General features: G+C 39.7%; 1 protein-coding gene across 1 annotated transcript in view; it reads left to right on the top strand.

Annotated features, from left to right (window-relative positions):
* The first annotated feature begins 2,241 nt into the window (after positions 1–2,241).
* Dnajc10 (DnaJ heat shock protein family (Hsp40) member C10) overlaps positions 2,242–25,389 on the top strand; it is a 38,085-nt gene continuing 14,937 nt past the window's right edge. Inside the window, exons 1-12 of the mRNA XM_051166184.1 lie at positions 2,242–2,562; positions 4,750–4,912; positions 6,974–7,024; positions 11,332–11,414; positions 11,842–11,973; positions 12,569–12,662; positions 13,662–13,739; positions 15,335–15,378; positions 19,330–19,467; positions 21,859–21,948; positions 22,673–22,786; positions 24,545–24,659. Of these exons, the coding sequence (XP_051022141.1) occupies positions 2,359–2,562; positions 4,750–4,912; positions 6,974–7,024; positions 11,332–11,414; positions 11,842–11,973; positions 12,569–12,662; positions 13,662–13,739; positions 15,335–15,378; positions 19,330–19,467; positions 21,859–21,948; positions 22,673–22,786; positions 24,545–24,659 (1,306 nt within the window). The 5' untranslated portion in view covers positions 2,242–2,358. The remainder of the gene's footprint in view (positions 2,563–4,749; positions 4,913–6,973; positions 7,025–11,331; positions 11,415–11,841; positions 11,974–12,568; positions 12,663–13,661; positions 13,740–15,334; positions 15,379–19,329; positions 19,468–21,858; positions 21,949–22,672; positions 22,787–24,544; positions 24,660–25,389) is intronic.

Below are 25,389 nucleotides of genomic sequence, written 5' to 3'. Positions count from 1 at the left end.
TTCTGCCTTTGTTCGTTATACTTCCTCTTCTTTCCTACAATACGCTGGTTTAGCAATAGCCCCTACTGTGACATCTAGTTTACCATCCAAAGGCTCATTACCAAAATCTACTTATTTCAAACTATGTCCATCAGCTTCCACTGTTTCCTCTTTCAGGGACTTTAAGTGCAGCTACTTCAACCGAGTAGGCAGAACGGAGAGGAAATAATCTGCGAGCAGGCAGATTCAGAAACACGGAACTCCTGTAGAATGGTCGATGTTTGCTGAGACATAAAGTTGTAAATAATTTTATTTCTAGAAAGTTTTGTTTTGTTGTTCGGCCCGTTCCTTTGCAAGCGGGTCGCTTCAGGCGAGTTCTCCACTTGCTACCCAGTCTGCCCTTCCAGCGTTACCCACCCTTTTAAGCAAACCTCCGGACACTAATCTCCAGCCGGATCCTTCCACCCGGGTTTCCCCGTCGCCTTGGCAACGAGACCGGAAGAGGCGGGGCTCCACATCCTTCCTTCCGCCAGCGGCTGGCTGCGGCCGCCGGACCGCTGTGGGCCGCGCTGCGGGTTTCTTCGCTATCTCTGGGTGGAAGCCGGAGCCGCAGCCGCGGCCGCACGGACGGCCACGTCAGCCTAAGCGGTCCCGCCCGTCCCACGCCGCCCGCCGCTGTCTGGCCGCCTTCTCCCCACGCCTTTCCCACCATGCCCCGCGCCAGGCCCCGCCCCTCAGGCGCGACCCGTGCGGCCGAGTTTCAGCTGCGCGCGCTCGCAGCCGGCGTCCGGTCCTGCCGGGTCCCGAGCTCGGCGGCCTAAGGATGGGGCAGTAGCTGAGGACAGGACGCGGAGGTGGGCGCGGGCCGGTGTCCACACGTCGAAGGGTTCCCGGGGAGGGAGGGAGGGCGCAGACCGCATCCCGCCGTCTCCGCGCCCCATTGTGTCGGGTCCTCGCCTCCCGCACTGCCTCCTCCACCCCACCTCTGCCGGCTCCCCTCTGCTCCGGTTCCTTCTCCCAGGTCCGCCCTGGGACCCGGGACGCACACTTGCCAGCCCTGTTCTCCTTGCCTTTCCCTGTCTTTCCCCCGGTTCCCCTGTGGAGCGATGGCAGCATCGGTCCTTTTAACACTGCGTTTTCCTGCAGCCTCCTCCTCATTGGCCCTGGGCTGTTGAGTTACTCCGCTGCTGCCTGAGAGCTACCCTAAGCCCAGGGACACCTTATCCCAAAGTCCTCATTGAGATTTGTTTTTGATTTCTTTCCTGATCGTTGTCAGTCTGGGTATGTCTGTTTTCCTAGCGGTGTATTTTATTTACAAAGGTATATTTTGTGTGAGGGGTATAATAAAAAGGTTAAAAGTGAGATGAGGCTTGTACCCAGGTAAGGAGGAATTTTTAGAAGCACAGTTGTGCTTAAGTTAAGGCTGTTAGGGAAGTTTTTTGTTTTTTTACACAAAGCGTTTTAAAATTTAGTTGTAAGGTGAAATGCTAGGGTTTTATCTTTCACAGGCAAGCATGCCTGCTTCTCTTGTTTCTTTTCCTATTTTTGTTTATCCCAGACATGAGTTTTACAGTGAAATTGCACTGATTTGTAATTATTATTATGTTTTCATAAAATCATTTCTTCTCTCAGTGCAAACACTTCAGAAAACTTGGGGGTGGCCTGCTTTGTAAGTTAATCTATTTTTATACATAAGTTATCTATTTTTATACAGACGTTTCTTAAATGGTTATATAAGAGGTATAACCCCCTTGGAAATGGCTTTATGCTTCCTTTTATTTCCCTCAAAGGCATTCTCTACAGATGAGATTGGATTAAGAAGAAAATTGGAATGGCTCTCGGTGTGTAGAGGAGTTGGAAAGGAAGTGGTATTAGAAAAGGGCAATGTGTTGGGAGAGGAAGAAAATTCTGCTTATTCTTATCCTGGTGGTGTCAGGCTGTTCCTTTTTGTCTAAAGAGAGAGAGGTGTGTGTGTGTGTGTGTGTGTGTGTGTGTGTGTGTGTGTGTGTGTGTCTTGTAAGCTAGCTACCACCACTCATTACCTTTATCCTGCTGTCTAGAGTGAGTTCACAGATATGCCTACCTGGCTAGAGAGGCGGGGGTGGGTCCTTGAAGCCATTCACAATGATGTGACCGTCAGGGGAGATGGTTTTGCTTGTCGTGTCTCTTGGCAAATTATGTTGTAGCTGTTTAGTTTAAAAAGTATTTCAACTGTCTGGTTTGCTCTCTTTAGGTTACAGTTTCCAGGCTGTGTTCCGTGAGGCTGGATTGACCCTTGAAGTGATGTGGACAGAGGCTCTCACGTGTGTTTATTATAACCACTGGACCCAGCATCGTGTCTTCATGTTCACTTAAATCAGAACTTGCACAAGAAAGAGAATGGGAGTCTGGTTAAACAAAGATGACTTTATCAGAGACTTGAAGAGGCTCAGCCTCTGTCTTCTGATACTCTATGTGGTCCTTGTAGTGGGCACAGATCAGAATTTTTACAGCTTACTTGGAGTATCTAAAACTGCAAGCAGCAGAGAAATAAGACAAGCCTTTAAGAAATTAGCACTGAAGTTACATCCTGATAAAAACCCGGTAGGTAAAATTGCTCTTTTAAATACCTAGTTGTTGCCGGGCGTGGTGGCGCACGCCTTTAATCCCAGCACTCGGGAGACAGAGGCTGGTGGATCTCTGTGAGTTCGAGGCCAGCCTGGTCTACAAAGCTAGTCCAGGACAGCCAAGGCTACACAGAGAAACCCTGTCTACAAACAAACAAACAAACAAAAAAAAAAACCTAGTTGTTTTACTATGTCTCAGTATTTATTTTAATTATTTTTAAATAACCATTTGAAGTGCTTAAAGTATAATGTCAAAAATTAGAATTTGGGAGCTGGAGATGTAACTCAGAGGTAGTGCGCTGCCCAGTGCACACAAGGCTCAGGGCTTGATCCCCAGCACCTGAAACTAACAATTCACCTGTTAAACCAAAACCTAACAATTCACCTGTTAAACTAAACCCTAACAATTCACCTGTTATACTAAGACCTGGAGAAGCAAAGTGAGGGCGGTTTTGTCAGTATCAAATGCACAGTTTGCTCTTCTGTAAACTGATTTCTAGCAGAAGTCGACGAGACATGAACTCAAGCCATGCGTGTGACGCAGTGTTCACACTAACGCGGGTTAAGAACGATAGAGACGAGTGTTCCCGCAGACTCAGGAGTCTTAGAAAAGTGACAGTCCTGCTACCCACAGGGTGGTTTGACTCAGACTTGCAAGTCTTAAAGTGACAGTCCTGCTACCCACAGGGTGGTTTGACTCTCACTATTGTTTTCCATGCACAGTTCAACGTCTGACTTACAAACTTACAAATTAAAATTTGAGAGCTCCAAGTGTATTTCCAGTTATAAATAGTTGATAGTGTATGCAAGAAGCTTTAAAAAACAGATTTGTTTTAATTTTATAGTATTTTAATTTTTTCATTAATTTTTAGCTTATCATGAATGAATACTTGGAGATAATTGTTGTAGGTAGAAATTTGTACTTGAGATTACTTTATCTCAGTTATATAAAGCTGAGCATTACAAACTCGTAATTATCTTTCCCAGAAATTTGTATTATATTTAGGAATTTGTTGTTTTTCAAGTTTTTGTTTTAAAATTTCCAACTGACTTCCAGATGGCTAGTTCTACAAAACAGTTAAAGAAAGTAACATTTCTCAGTCCAGTTTTGAGTTATTCTTCTGGTATTATTTCTTATTTAATAAACTGTTGAATTGAAACATAATTTATGGTTAAGCCTCAATGAGAAACTACCATTGTTACAGAAGTAACACATTTTGAAGTAAAGGCTTCAAGTAGCGGTTAGGTTTTTCTTTTGGTTTGTTTTTTTAGTTATACAATGTTCACCTGCACAAGTGCCTGCCCGCCAGAAGAGGGCGCCAGATCTCATTATAGATGGCTGTGAGCCACCATGTGGTTGCTGGGATTTGAACTCAGGACCTTTGGAAGAACAGACAGTGCTCTTAACCACTGAGCCATGTTTGCTTTTCTTTTTCTTTTTTTTTTTTTTTTTTTTTTTTTTTTTTTTTTTTTTTTTCTCTCTTTTTTCTTTTTTTTGGTTTTTCAAGACAGGCTTTCTCTGTGTAGCTTTAGCTGTCCTAGACTCACATTGTAGACCTGACTGTCCTTAAAGTCACAGGGATCCACCTGCCTCTGCCTCTGTCTCCTGAGTGCTAAGATTAAAGGCTTGTGGTACCACCACCTTTAGTTGGATTTGTTTGTTTGTTTGTTTGTTTTTTAAGATTTATTGATTATGTATAGAGTATTCCACCTGCATGTACACCTGCAGGCCAGAAGAGGGCACCAGTTCTCATTATAGATGGTTGTGAGCCACCATGTGGTTGCTGGGAATTGACCTCAGGACCTTTGGAAGAGCAGCCATCTCTCCAGCCCTAGTTGAATTTTTTTTTTTTTTTCCAGCAATTTTTACAAGAGAAGTACTGGTCTTTACCCAATGTTCATTATATTTGGATATTTTGCATAGTAATGAGAAACTGTTCCCAGAACTGTCAGACTTTTTCCTTACTTAGGCACAAAGTGTGCTTCCTTAGCAGTACTTCCGTACTTTATCTTCCTGCCTGTCCTTGTGCTCCCCCGTTCCTTTTCTTTTTTTTCCCCTGTTGGTATCTAGTATTCAGAAATCTCTGGGCCAGTTAAATCTGTATTTCTGAAGAGATTCAGATTGCACATTTGAAATAACAGTTGTGTCTAATTTTTTTAACAGAATAACCCAAATGCACATGGTGATTTTTTAAAAATAAATAGAGCATATGAAGTACTCAAAGATGAAGATCTGCGGAAAAAGTATGACAAGTATGGAGAGAAGGGACTTGAAGACAATCAAGGAGGCCAGTACGAGAGCTGGAGCTACTACCGCTACGATTTTGGTAAGGTGATGTCACTCCCGACGTCTGTCCTGTCCCCTCCCTCCCCAGCGCTGCAGCTTAAACCAAAAGCCTTATGTCCTCTCCCACCAAGCTATGTCTCCTGACCTGCAGCTTATTTTTTAATATGAGTAAAAAAAAGGCTAGTTTTGTTCTGGTATTTAGTTTATATAGTTCATGTATGTCACTTTGATTAGCCCTTTCTAATTTACTCTGAAGTTGAATTGAAAACGCAAGTCAGTTGGTATACAGAAATTGCTGTACATATGTGAGAATATGTTGTTCAGATTATGCATAATATTAATTTTTTTAAATTTTATTCACTTTACATCCTGGTCATAGCCCCATCCCTCCTCTCCAGTCACATCCCCCCTCCTTCTCTGCCCACCCCCATTCCTCAGAAAAGGGAAGCCTCCCTTCCTATCCACCCCAGCTCATCAACTCATGTCAGCATTGTGAGTGTCCTCTCCCCTGTGGCCTGGCAAGACAGTCCCACCAGGAGGTGGTGATCAAAAAACAGATTTTAGAGACAGCCCCCACTCCCCTTACTAGAGGACCCACATGAAGCCTGAGCTGCCATCAGCTACATCTGTGTAGGGCGCCCAGGTCCAGTCCAGGCATGGTCCTTGCATGGTGTTTCAGCCTCTGTAAGACCCCCGGGCCTTGGTCGGTTGGCTCTGTTAGTCTTCTTGTGGAGCTCCTGTCACCTCCAGGTCCTTTTCTCCTCTCCCCACCCCCCACTTTTCCATAAGACTTCCTGCTATGTGTAGTATTTTTATATATGGTTCCTGTTACTTTAACAGTGTGTTTTGTGCTGTATGTTGTATTAGAAGTGAAATAATGAAGCCTTCCAAACTTTGAAGAGCATTACATAATCCAACAAATGCTAAGCGTTCTTTTAAGTGTAATGGTGGCTGCCTGGTAAAGCGCCATCCACCTTATGTGGTACCTTTGTTGATCATAGTTTTACATGTTGCCACGAATAAACAGAAAAGCAAGAGGAGAGGGGGCACATAGGGAAGAAGGAAGGAGGAAGGAAAAGTCACAGTTACATCAGAGTGTTCAAAGAACCAGTGCTCCTGCTGTCACTAGTTAACTTCAAATGCAGGCTAAGACCTGTGGGTGCTTTTATAATAGACTGAGGAAAATAGCTTAAATTTCCTTCTGCAGTTGACTCAGACTTGATTTTCTTCTGAAAATAACATTTAAATATGTTCCCTATTGACTTTCACCATCAAGACCTGGCTCACTGCTTGTTTACATAAATAAAATTTTATATAAGTACTGTTCTGCTCATTTGTTACATATTATCAATGACTTCTGTAAGACCCTAAGGACAGAATTGAGCATTTATGTTTAAAAACAAAACAAAAAAAAACCTCAAAAGCTGTGCCCTATAAAGCCCAAAATATTTGCGCGTGGTCACTGTAGAAAAAAATTACTGTTGGTACTGCATATCCATTGCTAATGTTACTTGGATATCTCATGTAGCTAATGAGAAATTTTCTCACATTAAAGTTTAACCACAGTCTAAAACAAAACAAAACATATTTACTACTAAACATCTGTCTCTGTGGATTTTATAGTCATAGGATTTTAAGCAATGGAACATACTTTAAAGTGATGCCATGCACTAAACGCACACTCTGACTGAGCACTGCAGTCTAGTTATAACACTCAGGGTTGTGGTTTCGGTAGTGCCACAGCTGTGTGGCATGCCATCTAGGAAAAGTTAGATAAGGGACATACAAAAATGTGTGCTGGTTTTGCAACTTCTAGTGTGTTTGTGGTTATTTTAAAAAGTAACAAAGCACAGGTTTTGTATGAGGGTGGAGGAGGTGATTAGGAACCTACTGGGTGATAAGCCTTATCAGGGCACTATCAGATTTGAAATGAGTCAGCAGTGTAGTAGCTTCTGTTGGTTTTTCCTCTTAATTTAATGTGTATTTGAAACTCAGTACAACTGTCTGATTTTTGTATAGCTAAGACAAGTGAATAGTTTTATATGGTGATTTATTTTAATGAATTTTTAATTTTATGATTTTTATCCACTTTTAAAATTAGGTATTTACGATGATGACCCTGAAATCATAACATTGGAAAGAAGAGAGTTTGGTAAGTGTACAGGGACATGCTTTTCTGAAGGTAGTACAAGCCGCATCTCTAACCCTAAACTCACGGTCTAAATGTAAGCGGAACTTAGAAAGTGTTCAGGTTTTTATAAAAAGAATATGATGTACGTGGTGTATTGGACTGTTCAGAGAAGCATGTGGGTCACTCTTTTAAAATAAGAACACCAAGATGGGGCTAGAGCAGGGACTCTCAGCTCAGGAGTTGAGTGACTCTCTCATCTGCATATCAGATATTTACATTACGTTCGCAACAGTAGCAAAATTACAGTTATAATATGGCAACAAAATTAATTTTATGGTTGAGGTCACAATAACACATAGGAAGCATTAGGAAGGTTGAGAACCACCGGGCTAGAGAGATGGCTCAGTAATTAAGAGCACTTTTGTTCTTACAGAAAACCTGGATTCAGTTCCCAGCATTCAAAAGGTGTCTCACAATCATTGCTGACTAGAGTTTCAAGGAATTCAATGCTTTCCTCTGACCTCCTCGGGCACCATGGTGCACATGCATGCATGAAGAACTATCACACATAAAGTAAAATTTTGGGAACATTAATAATTCTTAGTCAATGCTTAGCAAAATGCCTGAGTATGAAGACCAAAAATTAAAAATAAGAATAATATACTGTTCAGGTTCAGATTTCAAGTTATCTTGCTATATACTTGCGACAACAAAAAAGGGCAATTTTGGAAACTTTTTGATTCTTATCTTTTAGGTAGGTGTGGTTGTTGTGGAAGCAGGGTTAGCTATGTGTGTGATTTGTGTGAAAATGCTCTACTCCACTCCCACTGCACTTTAGAACCTTAGAAAACCCAGCTTAGATCTTCCACCTTTACCTGTTATACAGCTGTTGTGTCTGTGTGCCCGCAGAGGTGTGGTGCGTGAGTATCTCCGTGCACATGTGTCTCTCAGTGTGTGCGTGTCTGTGTGTGTGAGACTGAAGTTGAGCCTCGAGCCTCGGGCATGCTGGGCAAGTACTCTTACCGCTTCTGCTCTCCTTCAAAACAGTAAGTTGTACTCAGAAAAATTACAGTTTTATTTTGCTATGTTATAATCACACTTAATTTAGGGAGCTGAAACAAAACGCTAGTTTCAAAAGATATATATGTATATATATATTGTTGTTGTTGTTGTTGTTGTTACTAGAAAGATGTACAGTTACTAGATTTTTAAGTAGAGTTCCTTCTAAGTAAGGATTGCCTTTTCTTCTAATGTTTTTATTATAGATGAGTTCTGGTATAAAAGGTTGCTAACTACTTAATGTAGCGCCATTGTAAGTTGTATATATGAACACTTCATCTTCCTACAAAAGAAATAAGGGAACTTGATTGGTTGCTAGACAAAAGCAATGCCTGTATCGTACTGTATGCCCTTACGCAGCTCTGTAGCTTTTCCGTTGTGGGTCTTTCTCTGGCTCATCTTCATGCGTGTGTGTTTTGTGGACCCTCATGGTTCGGAAACAGGAGTTTGCATAGAGAAACAGAGGAACTGAGCCAAACCTGCGACTGGCTGCTGTGGGAGGCCACCCAGAATGAGCCTTTACCAATGTTTATATTGCAAATGATTTTATACTTTTAAGATGTCACTGTGCAGAAAAGGCCTCCTAATTAGTTCACTTAGAACCCCAAATGATAATCTTAAATTCGGCCTTGAAACCTCAGAGATAATGCAGAAATGCTTAACTAATACTAGCACTGTCCTTCAGGTCAGTAGACTAAGATAAGATGATCCTGCAGTGATGGCGCACGCCGTTAGTCCCAGCAGAGGCAGGCGGAGCTCTGTGAATTCAAGGTCACCCTGGTCTGCAGAGTAAGATCCAGGACAGCCAAGGCTACACAGAGAAACCCAGTCTTGAAAAACCTTAAAAAAAAAAAAAAAAAAAAAAAAAAGACCCTGATGTTTTAGTTGAAGAAGTAGAGAGATGACAAGTGTGGGCTGTAGAGCTAACTTGTATTTGGGCAAACGTTACCATTGCACTTGCCTGTGAGTTTCTATTGCCATGTTTTCTATTGGTTTGAGTTAGTTAATCCTTCCATAAATAACTATAGAATCCTTTTTTAAGTGATGTATACATTCTTAGTGACTTCTGGAGAGTCCCTAGTACTGTCAAATCAGCCCTATTCAGATAGAATGATCCAGAGGCTGTGATCCAGCTGTTGTGCTGTTGTCCCTGTTCGTCTCTACTTGCAGAACCCTTCCTCTGTACCCTTAAGTCCTTTTATCCTTTCAGCTGATTAATCCACTGAAATTTCTGCCCAGTTTCTTGCCCTTCCAGTGTCCCTTCTAGTGGTGGCCAGCATGCACTCTCACTTCCACATTCCCATGTATTGGTACTGGACTCTTTACTGTACCTGTCTAAGGATTTCAACATAAGTTTTCCAGTTGTTAGTACTGGGACGTTTAGACTGAGTTACATAGTTCATTTTCACCAGGAAAGGAACCCCAAGTGTCCAGCTTCAGTGCAGAGGGCACAGGACTAGGTAGTAAGCTCTGATTCCAGAGCTGTAAGTGCCGTCTTCTGTTGTGGTCACTCGTGTTTTGCATTAGGCATAAGCATTTTATTTGGTGTATACGTCATAGTGCTGTAGTGCATCAGCTGTGACAAAGTTGTAGGGTGCATTTGAAAAGCAGAAAACACCTCACCATCAAGAGGCCACAGTTGAAGCACACTGCTGAAGACGCCTCAGGAAAGAGGAACTCACGACAGTGCTGCATCTTCTGCACTAGTAGAAGCTCTTGTACAGATGTTAATAGCTATTCTGAGTCTCTGATCAAAAGGAATTTGCATTTTTAAATATACTTACTCTGTTTTGGGTTATTGAGTTATTTAAAACGCATCTCGGTGTGCTATTTTCTATACTATTAAAAATACTTTTAGCCCAGCACAGTGGCCTACCCTGTGACCAGCTGCGTGGGAAGCTGGGGCAGGAGGACTGAGTTCCTGTCCAATGACCCCAGCTGCGTGGGAAACTGAGGCAGAAGGACTGAGTTCCTGTCCAGCCTACACAACATAGCAAAACCTTGAGTCTAAAACTAGGTGATGAAATGAAAATGTATTTCTAGTCTTACTACTCAGTAGGCAGTGAGCTGAGCAAGTGCTTCCTGCCAGGATAAAAGTGGTTTTGACTCCAGATACATACAGAATCCCATGCTCCATCTCATGTGTTTGGAACTGCTGAGATGATCTCCTTTTCCTTGAAAGTTTTCCTTAGCTCTGTTGAAGGTGTCTCCCTAAATTAATACTAGCTGCCTGCCTAAGCCAACCTGACATTTGTTTAGATCATCTAGATAGTGTTTAACAGTTGCCAAACTTCGCTAAAGAGTGACTGATGAGCATCCCGAGTTCCGTACTCTGCCTGCAGTGTGCAGGTGAGCTGTTTCTCCTTGCCACCGACGTGTATTCACATGAATACTCACGAATGTTTCCAGCTAACCATTCAATTAATCTAAATAGGCATAGTACGTATGTCCTGACAGTTATAATAATTTATGAAAATTGTATTTTAAAATCATTGACAGCTGGTTTGGGTATGGAATTATATAAAGACTCCTTTTAAATTTTTAAAGTTTGTCTTCATTAGGCCATTTTACAGATATGTGCTGCTGGCTGGATATTTTATAGTATTCAAATCTATTTCAGCAAAAATATGTATTGATGTTTTAAGATGATAAATTTCTTTACCTTACATTCTTAAGCCATATGATTTTCCAAGGTAAAGATCTTATTTAGTAAAAAGATTTAATCACTGTAATGTTTACTATGTTATGCGGGGCACTGGTACACACGTTTGATCGCAGTACTCTGAGCCAGAGGCAGGAGGATCTCTCGTGAGTTCAAGGCAAGCCTAGTCTTCATAACAAGTTCCAGGCCACCAGGGCTACACAGTGAGACCCTGCCTCACAACTGGATTTCACCATGTGTGAGAGGCACTGGCCTTATGAGCCTCAGTCTCAGGCCTGGTTCTCCTCTGTCTCTCATGTGCACAGACAGGCATAAGCCCTGGCTGTTGCCTTCTAAGCCACCTTTCCTCAAGTGGCTTCACAGCCACAGTTACCCTGCAGGCTTGCTGCTTAGTCACATATAGGCTTAGGAGAGCTTTGTAACAGTTATATGGGCTTGACATTTGAAAAGGAATATACTACCACTTCTAGGGAAAACCACAGAAAATAGACTATTTACAATTCGCGATTTTTTTTTTTTTTTTCATTCTGATCTTAGTGAAATGGCTTGTGATTGAAATGTGCTTTAACCTTTAGTGAAAAGGTCATTGTTGTTTGTGTGTTTTCAGATGCTGCTGTCAATTCTGGAGAACTGTGGTTTGTAAACTTTTACTCCCCAGGATGCTCACATTGCCACGATTTAGCCCCCACTGTACGTATGTTTAATATCCCAGCTATTAAAAGCCTTTTTCCTATTTGATGCATTATTTGTGCATCCTTTTTTTCTTCTAATTTGTTGGAAATTATTTTGTATTAGTAACTGACTATCAAATCATTATCATGTACTTTTCCCATATGTTTTATTTAGGAAAAAATTTCCTACTTTAAGATTATATAGGGTGATGGCTGAGCGGTTAAGGGCACTGGCTGCTCTTCCAGCAGTCCTGAGTTGGATTCCGAGCAACCACATGGTGACTCACAACCATCTGTAATTGATCTGGTGCCCTCTTCTGGTGTGCATGAAGACGGTGTACTCATGTACATAAAATAAATAATCTTTTTTAAAAATTATATAAAGTGAAGTATGTTTGAAAGAAGAAACATTATCAGAGAAACACTTATTTTATTTTTTATCATAGTGGAGAGAATTTGCTAAGGAAGTGGATGGGTTACTTCGAATTGGAGCTGTCAACTGTGGCGATGACCGCATGCTTTGCCGAATGAAAGGAGTCAACAGTTACCCCAGCCTCTTCATCTTTAGGTCTGGGATGGTAAGAGATGTTTCCATTTTTAGGATTTGTGAAACTTTATAACAAGTGAAATACTACAAAAAATGGTATGTAACTTTTAGGCTGCATTTTGCTTTCCCTTATTTTAGGAGCTGATGTATAATAAGCATCTTGCATTGCTCTCTGAAGCTTTTAGGGGCCATCAGTTTCCGTCATACAGGGTAGTTAAGGAACATGCTATGCTTTATGGTTTAGGTGCTGTCTCGTGGGATCAGTGTTCTAAAGTTTTTCTTTTTCCCAATTTCAGCTGAAACTGAAGCTAAAATTGTTATAAATGTATTAAAAGTAGTGTTCTATATGACTGTACTGCCAGGGCTTTCCAAGTATCATTTATAAAGACACTGTGTTAAGAAATAGAACTTTCCATGGGAGGGAGGGAGGAATGGGAGGATACAAGGGATGGGATAGCAATTGAGATGTAATATCAATAAATTAATAAAATATATTTAAAAAAAGAAATAGAACTTTCCACACGTTCAAAATAATGTTAGATATACAAGTATTTGGTAGACTTTTAAAACAAAAAAGTTCAAGTTTTTTGACTTTTTTGTTTGTTTGTTTTCTTTTAAACCAACAGGCTGCGGTGAAATACAATGGCGACAGATCAAAGAACAGCTTAGTGAGCTTCGCCATGCAGCATGTCAGGAGCACAGTGACTGAGCTGTCAACAGGTAGTTGTGTTTTCTTAACTTGCCTGGTTTTCAGGGATATTTTGAATTTGCAATGGTAGTTTTACATTTGGGTCATAGTAATGATGTTTTGAAGTCTCTTTCCCGGTGCTTCTTAGGAAGGAATTATGTCATTTTCTGGTTCCTGCTGGCCTGTGCGTTGAGCAGGCTGGTTTTATTTGCATAAAGGCTCCCGCAGTTCAGGTGTGGAGGACTGTGAGCTGGGAGGAAACGCATCCTGAAAGCAGCTGATTCTCAGTAGCAATGTAGCTTCCAAAGCCACAGCAGAAAGTTCTTTTAGAGTTCAAAACACTTCTAATGTTAGGTTTTAATTCACCAGATGATTTTAGGTTGGCTATTGAAAGTACCATCGACAGAGTTCATGCCTAGAGGGAGGTCTTCCTCGTTCCACACCAGCTGTGTGGCAGAGACTGTGTGTAGCACTATGCTTGGAGTAATGCATACACAGACCCAGCCGCCACAGCTTCCTTCAGTGAGCAGGGTGCCAGGGACGATTGAAATGACCCAGCAGCTTCTTCGGTTAAGCATACAGAAGCATACAGAAACAGCCCAGTTGAGGAGAAGGAAAGTTAGAATATACTTCCTTAAAGGAGACATGCTCATTCCTCATCAGATTGAGCAGGAAAGCTTCAGGGCACCGGGTATTTGGGAATTAGCAATTCTTCACAAATCTAACAGACAGCAGTGGAGTGGGCCTGTGTGGGAAGGACTGGGTCTTGCTACATAGATAGGCAGAACAGGGTTGTAAAGGACTTGACTTAACTGCTTGTGTTTTCGGACTTGACTTAACTGCTTGTGTTTTCTAAAAATAATTGGTATGTCTTAGAAATAATTAGTACAATCAAGATGTAAAGTGAATAAATAATTTTTTTTTAATTGATAATGTTTAGAGGGTAGTTAACTTTGGAAGGAAAGAATACCATTTGGAAAAGTGTTTTCATTGCTGAGCTTCATTACTCAGAAATTTTAATTTCTTTAAAGGAAATTTTGTTAACGCCATAGAAACTGCTTTTTCTGCTGGTGTCGGCTGGCTGATCACGTTTTGTTCTAAAGGAGAAGGTAAGTTTGTCATTTTGTTAGATTAAGACTGATACGGAAATTTAGGGAATAGTTTACACTGCTGTGCTTGATTTTTTTTTTTTTTTTTTCTGTCAATAATCAGTTATTTCAGAGTACAATTTAAGTTTCAAATTACAAGCATTTACTTAGTAAATGTGTGTGTCTTTGTTATTTTACATATAACTGGCAATGAAATTAGTGATGTGTCAATGTATCTGTATACTTTCATGTTCAGTGAACAAATTTTTCCCCTTAGTTGTTCTCAGGATACATTGTACCTCAAATGGACAAAGATAAATTGTGCAGTGTGCAAAGTAATTGGTTATATCAAGTACAATTGCTTCCAAAATCATTTTTAGAAATTCAGACTTTGAAACTTATGCATATAAAAGATGTGTTGGCCTCATAAGATTATGTCTTTGATGATGATAGTCTCATTTTCTAGGGCCACTCCCTCATAAGTTATTTAAAATTCAGTGTCCGCATCCAAACTTGAAAAATGGAAACTGTGTTCAGTGAGATCAATTAAACACTGTTCCAAATATTACAAAATAGCTCCATTGTTAATACTCTTTAGTATCTGATCCCAATGTATTTTTCTTTTTTAAGATTTACTTATTTTATGTATATGAGTGTCCTATCTGCATGTACATCTGCACACCAGCAGAGGGCATCAGATCACATTATAGATGGTTGTGAGCCACCTATCAGGAATTCATCTCAGGACTTCTGGAAGAGCACACAGTGCTCTTAACCACTGAGCCCTCTTCCCAGCCCCCAATGTGGGTATTTTTCTTACTCATCACCTTTTTACCTTTGTGCCCCTGTTCTGTAGATATATTGTTTTATGACAAAAAGCTGCCATTCACCCATCCTCCCAGACCTTGGAACCCAGAGGTTCTCAATCTTCCTAGTGCTGGTTTAATTATACATGTTGTGGTGACCCCAACTATGAAATTATTTTTTCTGCCACTTCATAACTGTAATTTTGCTAGTGTTACGACTTGTAATGTAAATATCTGATACGCAACATATCTGATATGCAACCTAAAAGGAGCTTTAGCTTACGGGTGGAGAACCACTTTTCTATCGACACCTGAGCTTTTGTAACTCTGTAACACACTGGCATGTATGTCTGATCTCCTGAGGCCACAGTGCCCTTTCTTCCATATCTTACCTCATTGGAGCCTATTCATATTTAATAAAATTTTGTTTTAGAAAAGGTGAAATGCCTGTTTTAAGATGTATTATATATATTTTGAGGATTCTGCATATACCTTTTCAAATAGGTTCTATACATTTTATTTCTTTCAAATAATCTTGGCAAAAAGAGAGTTACTAAGAGGATAAGCTCTTTAGTGACACTGGCTGCTCTTTGCGGGTGGAAATCCAGAGAAGTTTCGGGGAGGGAATGAAGGCGTGAACTTGCGTGAGTGAGACAGAGATTGCCTGGTGGGCTCTGGGTCTGCGGCCAAGCCTGTCGTCCTTTCCCAGGACAGCCCAGTTACTTGCCTTAAAAACAACACGGTTGGAGTGGGTGAAAGGGACACGTCATACCTGAAACTAAAACAGCCTCGTACATTTTCTTCCCCTAGATTGTTTGACACCACAGACACGACTCAGGCTTAGTGGCATGTTGGTAAGCATCCATCCTTTTTGTAAAACTGTAAGAGGTAGACTAGCTAGAAATTTACACCGATACCTTTTCATGATTTTGTGAGCACTTTATCCCACTCACGTGTGATCTTGTTTTCTGACAGACATGATTTTAGCTCTTGAGTGTCTGACCGTTACTGTGCTCAGTTCGTGTTGACGTGCGCTTTCACTGTAACTCAGACCTAAGTCGTCCGTGTTTATTACTTCTTATAAAGTACTCCAGTTACGTGTGTGTGTGCGTGCGCGCGCGTGTCTGCTAATGTTTTTGTCGTTCCCACACTTTGGATCTTGTCGTCTCAGTCTTGAGCTGCTGTTTTCTGCTTGCTTGGTGTGGCTAGGGAACGTGCTGGGAAGGGTGCTCTTCCTTCTCGTCTTGCTGAAGCTCCCACTGCTCTTTGAGATGGTCAGTTGTGAAAGCTGTAAGAGTTCTATATAAGATTGATGGGGATCGGGTGTGGGTTTTATACATAATAGATCAAATTTGTGAGGTTCATGTCTGCTTCAATTCTATACTGCTTAATTGGGGGGACATACTACATGTATCTACCGTGTGTGTATGTATATATGTATGCAGCGTAGTCATCTGTTACTTAAGGATAATGCCCTGAGAAATACATTAGGCAATTTTATCATTGTGAGGCATCATAGAATTTACTAAGACAAGCCCACTGTGTTCAGGGTGCCTCATACCTAGCTTTATAGTACAGCCATTGCCTCCAGGCTACCAAACTGTGCAGATGTTACAGTGCTGAAAATATAGGAGGTGGCAGTACATTGCTAAGTATGTGCGTGTAAACATAGAAAGAATGCAATAAAAATGTCGTATGAAAGCTAAGACTTTGGACCGCTACAGAGCATGTAACATAAATGTGATTACCATAGTCTTTATGAGCACTGTACACTTGGGCCACACCAAGTTTGTAAATTCATGTTTTGTTTTGTTTTTCAGTAACTAACCGTAGCCTACTGCCTCTTGACTGAAGGCCAAATGCACACATTGGGCAACTCCTGCCCAGGGCCAGGGTCGCTGTACTGTCCTCCACCTCCATATCCTCTCCCCCTGGAAGGTCTTGGTGGGCAGTAGCATGCAGGGACTCACCTTCTGTGAAAGCAATGCCGCCTTCCCTTCCTCCCAGAGGACCTGCCTAAGGCTCTTGAAGCCTTGACCCCTTTTTCAGGAAGTATGGCCATGGTGGTCTGCTAACTGTACTGTTACTCAGCATGATTTTCCTTCAAGTAGATGCATGCCATGAGCATCCCTCTCTTTTAATGGAAGCCATTTGTGTTGGGAGTCCATGGTTTACTTTTTTTTTTTTTTTTTTTTAAGTAGAGTTTAATAAAGTCTACAGAAAGAAAAACCTTTCATTGGATTGGAGGATTCTTTTTTTCTTCCATGTTTTCCTTTGTTCAGCTGTGAATTCTCTAAGCCTTAGAGATCTTGCTGCTCCCTTTCAGTCTTCCGGGGTGACTGTCAGATACACACAGAGGTCATGCCGCCCATGAGTGCTTATGCAGTGCGTTGCTGTACTTTGACATTCTTGGCAGCAACATGAGCATTGTAACGAGTTGATAGCTGTTCACCTTTAGAGATGATGGAATTTTCCTAAGAAATAGTTTTGGCTACTGTTAAAATCACAAACTTAATTTGCTCGTGTTTCCTTATTTCACTTCAAAACTCGGCTACTGCTCTTCAATACGACTGTAGACTCATTTAAGGGTCTTTAAAAATACCATACCACAGCTCCCCAGATCAGGTACAGTACAATAGTAGAAGGCGAGATGTCAACATCAGTATCTTTTATTGTCTGTTTGTTTATAGTCTTTGGTCATCAGAACCATTTGCCTCTCTTCCCCTTCAGGAAACACTGTACTTACTGTTAGCATCAGGGACATGCTGCCCTTGAAATCACGTTGGGAAGGCTTGTCTTTTCTCCCCCTTTGAAAGAGACACTCAGATGTATATAACTCCCTCGTGTGATTTGGTGACCTTTGTTGCCTGAAGAAGGTCTTTGGTGATACCTCCTTGTACTTTCTGACTTTTTTTTTCTCTTGATCAGATTTTAAAAGCTTATCATATTTTATGAGTCTTTTTCTTTCTACCTTGATATTTTTAGTTTTACACTTTATTTCCTTCTTCTGTTTTCTTAGGATTCAGTTTGTTCTAAAATTGTTGTGATAGGTAAGTCATTAATAGTTAGGCTTTCTTTTCTAATATTTAGACTATAAATCACTACACATTACAGCTTTAACAACATATATTTTGTTACATAGTTTTTTATTAATTCAAATATTTTTCTAACTTTCTTGAATCATAGACTACTTAGTACTGTTTAATGTCTAAAAATAGAGGTAATTTTTTGAAGCTTCATGTTAATTCCAACATGGGTAAATAAACATGATTTTAGTACTGAGCTAAATTGAGATGTGATTATGGCCTAATATAAACTTTTATAAGTACTCACTTTTGAAAAAGTGATTTTTGTATTTAATAGATACGTACCTCTATAAGATAAACTGGAATAGTGTGTGTGTGTGTGTGTGTGTACATATGCATATGTATGTACACACATATATATTGTATTTGTACATATACATGTGTGTGGGTAACGTTTATTACTGTCATCAAGTCTAGATTTTGATTTTCTTGCAAAATTGCAATACCTCCTATTGTAGACATTTCTATTTGTCCATTTTGTTTTGCTAACTTTTTTTGTTTTGAGCCTTATGTGAATACAAGCTAGAACTGTTCATTATCTTTGTAATTTGTATACCATAAAGATTACAAGTCTCTGACAAGAGCCTTTGAGTGCAGATTCCTTCATTACCTCTTATGACTTTGCTGTCATCTGTTTTATGTGGGTTTTGATAAGTCTTCCATGCAATAAACGGAACATATCTTTGTGTGTATACGTATCTGTATATGGTGCTGGTGACTGTACCCAGGGTTTGGAGTATGCTGGATATATCCCCAGCCTAAGGGAATCAAGTATCTTAAGTCTACAATTAAATTTTTACTTACTGTTGCTCACATATAATACCATCTCTGCTTTTTAAGGCATTTATTTATCTTTAATTTCCTGAAGTTTTAAGTATTAAGCACGGTGCTAAATAGTCTATAATTCAAAAAAGTTAGGAAATATTTGAATTGATAATAAAGGTACTACAAACAGAATATAGTGTGTTGCTAATGCTGTAATTTATGATCATTTATAGCCTAAATATTGGAGGAAGAGAGCCTAACTATTAATGAGTTACACCATAGGTGCCATTTTCTTGTTTTGCTTTAACACTGTTGGATTTTGTGAATCTGTAGGCTAATTTTTTCATCCTGGTAGCCATTACTTTAGTGTTCGCTTTTTTCTTGTCTTTATCCTGTCGTTCTGGAATTCCACTTGAATGCATGCCAGCTCTCTCTACTTACCAGCGTGACTAGTCTGCACAGGTTTTTTTTTTTAGTAACTTGACATTTCCAGAAATGTGCTTTTCATGTAGGATTTTGGGGCTCATTGCAGGAGCTCAACCAGCAGCAGGTGAGAACTGGCAGGGCGCTGAGTGAACGCCCATCATAGCTGCAGAGCACACCTGAGGGCCTCGTAACGCAAGGACAGCACAGTGATGAGCCCTGTACAAATCACTGTGTAGGCTTTTTAAATCTCACACTATTGAACAGCCTAGTTTTATTCTGTCAAAATGTAGATCTTGTAGGTATGTACGAAATATGTAAAAGTAGATGTTTATTTACTATAGTGGGTGTTTAATAGTGAGGAAACTGATTTTGTTTGAAGTTATAGAACACTGTGAAGATTACCTTTTCTGTAGTTCTGTAGTTTCAGCTTTATAATGGAAAAGCTGAGTTTTTTAGTTAAAGGTAAATCTCATTGAGCGTCTCTTTTCTTTGCACCGTGGCATTGTTCTTTCTTCCCACCTCCCATAGGAAGGGCTTGTTCACGTGGGGTGGGTGGACTGTGACGCCCAGGACAGCCTCTGTAAGAGTTTGGACATCACAGCGAGTACCACTGCTTATTTTCCTCCTGGAGCCACTTTGAGTAACAAAGAAAATTCCAGTGTTTTGGTACGTATAACTTTAAGGAAATTACCTTGCATATAATTGGATCCACACATACACTGAAAGGTAGTGGCGCTTTGTGAACGATGTGGAATGGAATTAACTGCTTTATATCACTTGATTGTGAAACATTTCATTACTTGGTACAAACAATTTCTGGGTGTTTTTTAACCAGTTTGAAAAATCTGTTATAGCGATTGTTTTCTTTTTCTCTTTCTCTTTTTCTTTTTTCTTTTAAGATTTTATTTATGTATTATGTATACAGTGCTCTGCGTGTACATCTGCACATCAGAAGAGGGCATCAGATCACATTACAGATGGTTATAAGCCACCATGTGGTTGCTGGGAATTGAACTCAGGACCTCTGGAAGAGCAGCCGGTGCTCTTAACCTCTGAGCCATCTCTCCAGCCCATAGTGATTGTTTTCAAGCCATGTTTACATTATATCTAAGACCCTTACATGTTGTAATGACAAAAGAATGGAATACATCCTAAGTACAGTGAAAGAAATTTTGTCATGAGTTTTCACTGGTTTCATTTAGTTGTAGTTTTAAATATTGAATATGTAGATGTTTAGAGTTAGCTGAGGCTGAGATGACCTATCTTTTTCTGCTGAATATATAATAGTCACACACACAAATAACGTGTTTGGGTCATCTACCCGTCCCATCGACTTCCTCCCACAAGCCACCACCTTCGTGTGCCATCTTATGCCTTTTATTTATGGCACACCATAATTGATGTGTATTGTCATTGGTTTGTTCCTACATTATTGTTGTATGTTTTATAAGGTTAAGTTTATTTGCTGCTAAATGCTGAACACATAGAATGTATGTTTGTGATTCCTACAATAGTGCATACACATAGATGTTTGTGTATGTGCATATATGTTTGTCAGTATGTGCACCTGAAATGAATAGTTGTATATATGATTTTTTTCGTAAGTGGAATGAAATAGCAAATAGTTAAGAAAAATTTTTACTATATTTGTATTATTTTAATTATTTATTATTTATTACTTTATTTTAAAATGTTCATACAGCCTTTTAAAAATAATCCCTAAATATAATCTACTAATTATGACATACTTGGTTTAATGTATCCTCTTTTGAGACATATTTATTTGTATACTTACATGCCTATAAATAATGTTGTACAATTTTGCATGTTCAACTTGTATATTTCTTAGTTACTTGTTTGGAATGAGATAGTTGCAACAGTTTTTCCTAATTCGTGTTGTTAGATTGCTATGCCAGTTCTTGAGCCAAGAAATTATTTCATATAAAATTTATGCTATAGTTTTTAATATAAAGCACATTTAGGAAATCTGAATTTTCTGCTCTTAGTGTTAAAATTAACATTTCTAATCCATTTGCTCATTTTCATGCCTAACACAAGTAAAGGGTAGATTCCGTGATCACTCCTGCAGGTTAGAATTTTAGTATGTTAAGTAATATTGAATTAATAAACATAAATGGCTCATAGCTGTAAAAATACATACTAAACCCTACAGTTAATTGGTGCATTCCTTGTAGTAGCATATGCTTTGTTGATAGGACAACACAGAGTCCTAGGGAAAAAATAGGTTGATTATAAAATACAGGTGGAAATAGAGGATGTTTGCTGGGAGGTCTGCGTCCTGTGAGCACGTTGTTTTACGTAAGAGACCTGGCTTTCAGGCATAGTTGAAGAAATCTTTGTGTGTGTGTTTTACTCTTAAAAATTCCTACCTATGTGATTTGATTTCTGAAAGCATCCATAATTATTTTTCTAGTTCTAAGTTCTTACTGAGAGAAGTACTGTAACATTAGAAATGCTCTAATATTAAGACCTAAGGGGCTGAAGCATGGGCATTGTGTAAAATGCATTAGAACTACAGCTGAGTAAGCCTGTTTTCATAATGACTTAGAATTCACTTCAAATTAGAGAGGATTACCACACAATTTTCACTTACTGACTTAATGTCTCATAATTCCTTCGCATCCTTATTTTTTTTAAAAGAACAATAAAACAGCCAAGGAGGCTAGGATAATGTTTCAATACAGAAGGTTGCTCGCACAGGCCTGGGTAATCAAAGTTGTTTAGTGGAGTTAACGTAACATCAGTGTAACAGAACCAGCACCACAGTGTTCTTTGACCTCTCTGTGCATATGTCCACACACATGCACCCTAACAGCCTTCTTAAATTAAAAAAAAAAAAAAGCCCCAGTTATACAATATTTTTAGTAATTACCAACATATAGTATACTTTTAAAACATAGTTGAAATAATTTGAAAAACTGGTTAACTTACATGATTGTTTTCTTAAAACTTGCTGTATAGAAATTGAACTAAGATGTCAAATATGGTAAATGAGCACTTACTTTCACAGCTTACAATGTGGTTCCCTTGTTCTAGTTTCTTAATTCATTGGATGCTAAGGAAATATACATGGAAATCATACATAATCTTCCAGACTTCGAACTGCTTTCAGCAAATAAACTAGAGGTAATGTTTTTATGCTACTAATAAGTGTTGGTAACATTGCAAGTCTTAATATTTTAATAATATCTTTTATTTATTGGTAGAGAGACTCAAAAATAGCAGTTTCAAAGGATTATATATTAATTCTGGGTTAAGTTCTGATTATTGAAATTACTGTGTTTCTAATTCAAAAGGCATAGTCATCCCTGAATCTGAGCTTCAGAAAGGTCCATAAAGGCAGAGTACAGGTGGCAGGGCAGTCTCAGTCTGACCTGATCCTTATGTTCCCCCTCACACAGCTCTGCTGTTCACTGGAATAGGACGGCATGGTTTTAGAGTGTTTACAGACACGCAGTTAGTAGTAGACTCAATCAGTTTATTCCGTTCGTCACTTAGCTCTGGATTTAGTATTTTTACCAAATATTTTATTAAGCCTAAAAAAGATCTGACTTCTCCAGCCCTACCCCAAATATTAAGCTATTAAAATCATACTATTTTCTTGGAACCACCGTTGCTTTAACAACCATTGCATTCTTTATAACTCAGTGACCCGCCTCTTAGCACGTGCTTTATGTACGTTATCTCTAGCGACTGCAAAATAAGAGTACAGTTGGCTTTGAATGTAGGTAAGACCTTGAATTAATGAGTAGGGCAGCTAAACTTTATTTTGTGTCAAAAAAATATATTAGATCCTTAGAAATTACAGTTTACCCCTTGCTGACAATGGCTTTTTCTTTGTAACCTCAAGGATCGTTTGGCACATCATCGCTGGCTTTTATTTTTTCACTTCGGAAAAAATGAAAATGGAAATGATCATGAATTGAAAAAACTGAAAACTCTACTTAAAAATGAGCATATTCAAGTAAGGAAAAAATATATGCTTTGACTAGCTAGTGTGCTACCTTATTTATCTGTTCTTAATGTGCGTAAAAGTTTGCCAGTTTTTCTTTTCTTTTTTTTTTTTAAATTAAATATTTATTTAATGTAATGTATGTGAGTGCTCTATCTGCATATACACCTGCAGGCCAGAAGAGGGCACCAGATCTCACTATAGATGGCTGTGAGCCACCATGTGGTGGCTGGGAATTGAATTCAGAGCCTCTGGAAGAGCAGCCAGTGCTCTTAACCTCTGAGCCATCTCTCCAGCCCCATTTTCTTTCTTTTCAAAACAGCTTTACTGTCTGGGGATATAGTTGGTTAGTAGAGTGCTTACACAGGGTGCATGAGGCTCTGAATTTGATTGTCCAGTAGTGCATAAGCCTGGCATTAGCACAAATTTGTAATCCCTGTGGAAGCAGAAGGACCGGAAGTTCACAGTCATTCTCAGCTACTTAGAGAGGGGCCAGCCTGGACCACACAAGATTCCGTGGTCATTGAATCTTACTGATATCTTTTGGTGTATGTATAGACTTACTGCTATAGACTTACTGTTGTTTTGTCCCCTGATTTTTTTGTCCGTTAAGATTTTCATTTGCTTTGTTTCAAGGGAACAGCGCATTGCTGTAGCACAGCCTGTCCTGGAACTTGTCTTTACCCACCCTCCTGACTCTTGGAATTGTAGGCTCTGCCACCATGCCCAACTCCAAGCATTTTCATTTCCGTTTATATTTCTTAAATTACTCATTATTTTGTTCATTGTCTGTATATTTGTTGTATTGCTTTCTACTTTTGTTTTATTGTAATCTGAGGAGATACATGTGATTTTAGTTGTTTTGAATTGTTGATTATATAGTCTGTTGTAGTGTTTTCATAAAGGATACTTCTTAGTAGCATCCACTAAATAGTAATAACTGAGTCTAGTCCTGCATACGTAAGTGCATGTGGACGCTAGAAGTCAACATAGTGTGTCTTCCTCAGTCACTGCCAACCTGATCTCTGAAACAGTGTCTCTCACTGAACCTCAGGTTTGCCAGTTGAGCTCTTATCCCTGCTTCTCCATCACTGGGGTTATAGGTGCAAACCACTGTGCTCAGGTCTTATTGTTGCTTTTTTATTTATTTATGGGATTATAATACAATTACATTATCTCTTCTCTTTCCTCTCTCCAAACCTTGCATTTACCCCGTTTTGCTGTCTTTCAAATTCATGGCCTCTTTGTTATTTCTGACGTGACTACTGGCTACTGAATTCAGGTCCGCATGGCTACACGGCAAGCAGTTTACTGAGTGAGCTATCACCCCAGTCCCCTGACTGTAGCTTCTGAGTCACAGTTTTCCTCTACTTTCTCTCTACAATCCTTGCTCATTTTATTTTTCTGGTCAGATGTTTGTCCATTTGATTATTATTTTTTAATGACTCTTTTGTCTTCAATGCTACATTTCTCACTTTGCTTATCATTTGCTTGTGTTGTTTATGCTATTTCTTTGACACTGGGAATGTCATCCTTTTTCTACCTTGTAGGGTGCCTCATCCTACATTCTTTTCAATGATACATTTCCTGCAGGTTTCTAGGAATCATTCTTGATTGAGTTCAATATTAAATGGAAATGAACCATTTCTGTCCCTTCATTTTATAACCAGTTGACTTCTAATGATAAACATGTCATTTGGGGATACTTTGCAGATATTTGAAAATTGTATAAAATGTTCTTTTTATTCAGTTTATTGTTCTGCTTCCTAGGTTGGAAGGTTTGACTGCTCTTCTGCACCAGGCATTTGTTCTGATCTGTATGTTTTCCAGCCCTGTCTAGCAGTGTTTAAAGGACAAGGAACCAAAGAATATGAAATTCATCATGGTAAGTGTATTAGGTAGTTTTCTCTCGCTGTGATTAAAATACTGTGACCAAACCAACTTGGAAGGAGGAAGGGTTTATTTGGGCTCATGGTCCCAGAGGGATGAAATCCATCAACATCATGTGAGCAGCATGGCGGCGGCAGGCACGGTGACAGGAACCACTGAGGGCCCATCTTGAACTGCATCAGGAAACAGTACAAACTGGGATGGGCATGAGACTTTGAAGTCTAAAAGTCCATGCCGGTGGTATAGTCTCTCCAGGAAAACCACAGCTCCTAGGCCTCCCTAAACACCATCAGCTGGAGACTGCCCATCACCAAGAAGCTAGAAAATTACAGAAACATGTTTTCACTTTCAAGTAGAAATACTGTAGTTGTGATTTGTATTTTGTGGACATAATTATTGTCAAAATTTGTTCTCACCAGCAAATACGGGGAGAGACATTTTGATTATATCTAGTCATCCATCCCCTTTGCCTACAGTTGCTGCCTTCTCTTGTTTGCACTTAGTACCCAGCACACTATTTTCGTGTCCCTGCTCTGCCTTTTGAGTCTTCTGGAGAGTGAACTTTGCAGTCCTTAGTAGAGCAGCGATGACGCTGTGGTCTTTGCTCGCTGTTGTGTCTCCAGCACTCAGAATAATGCCAGCCACATGGGAGGAACTCTGTGAAGAGCTGCTAACTGAGCAGCCTGGTGTCTCGGCCTCATCACCCACCTCTGCTCCTTCAGATA

The sequence above is a fragment of the Acomys russatus genome, chromosome 24, assembly GCF_903995435.1.
Source record: "Acomys russatus chromosome 24, mAcoRus1.1, whole genome shotgun sequence".
In the NCBI taxonomy this organism is placed as follows: domain Eukaryota; kingdom Metazoa; phylum Chordata; class Mammalia; order Rodentia; family Muridae; genus Acomys; species Acomys russatus.
This window is presented reverse-complemented; position numbering and strand designations above follow the sequence as displayed.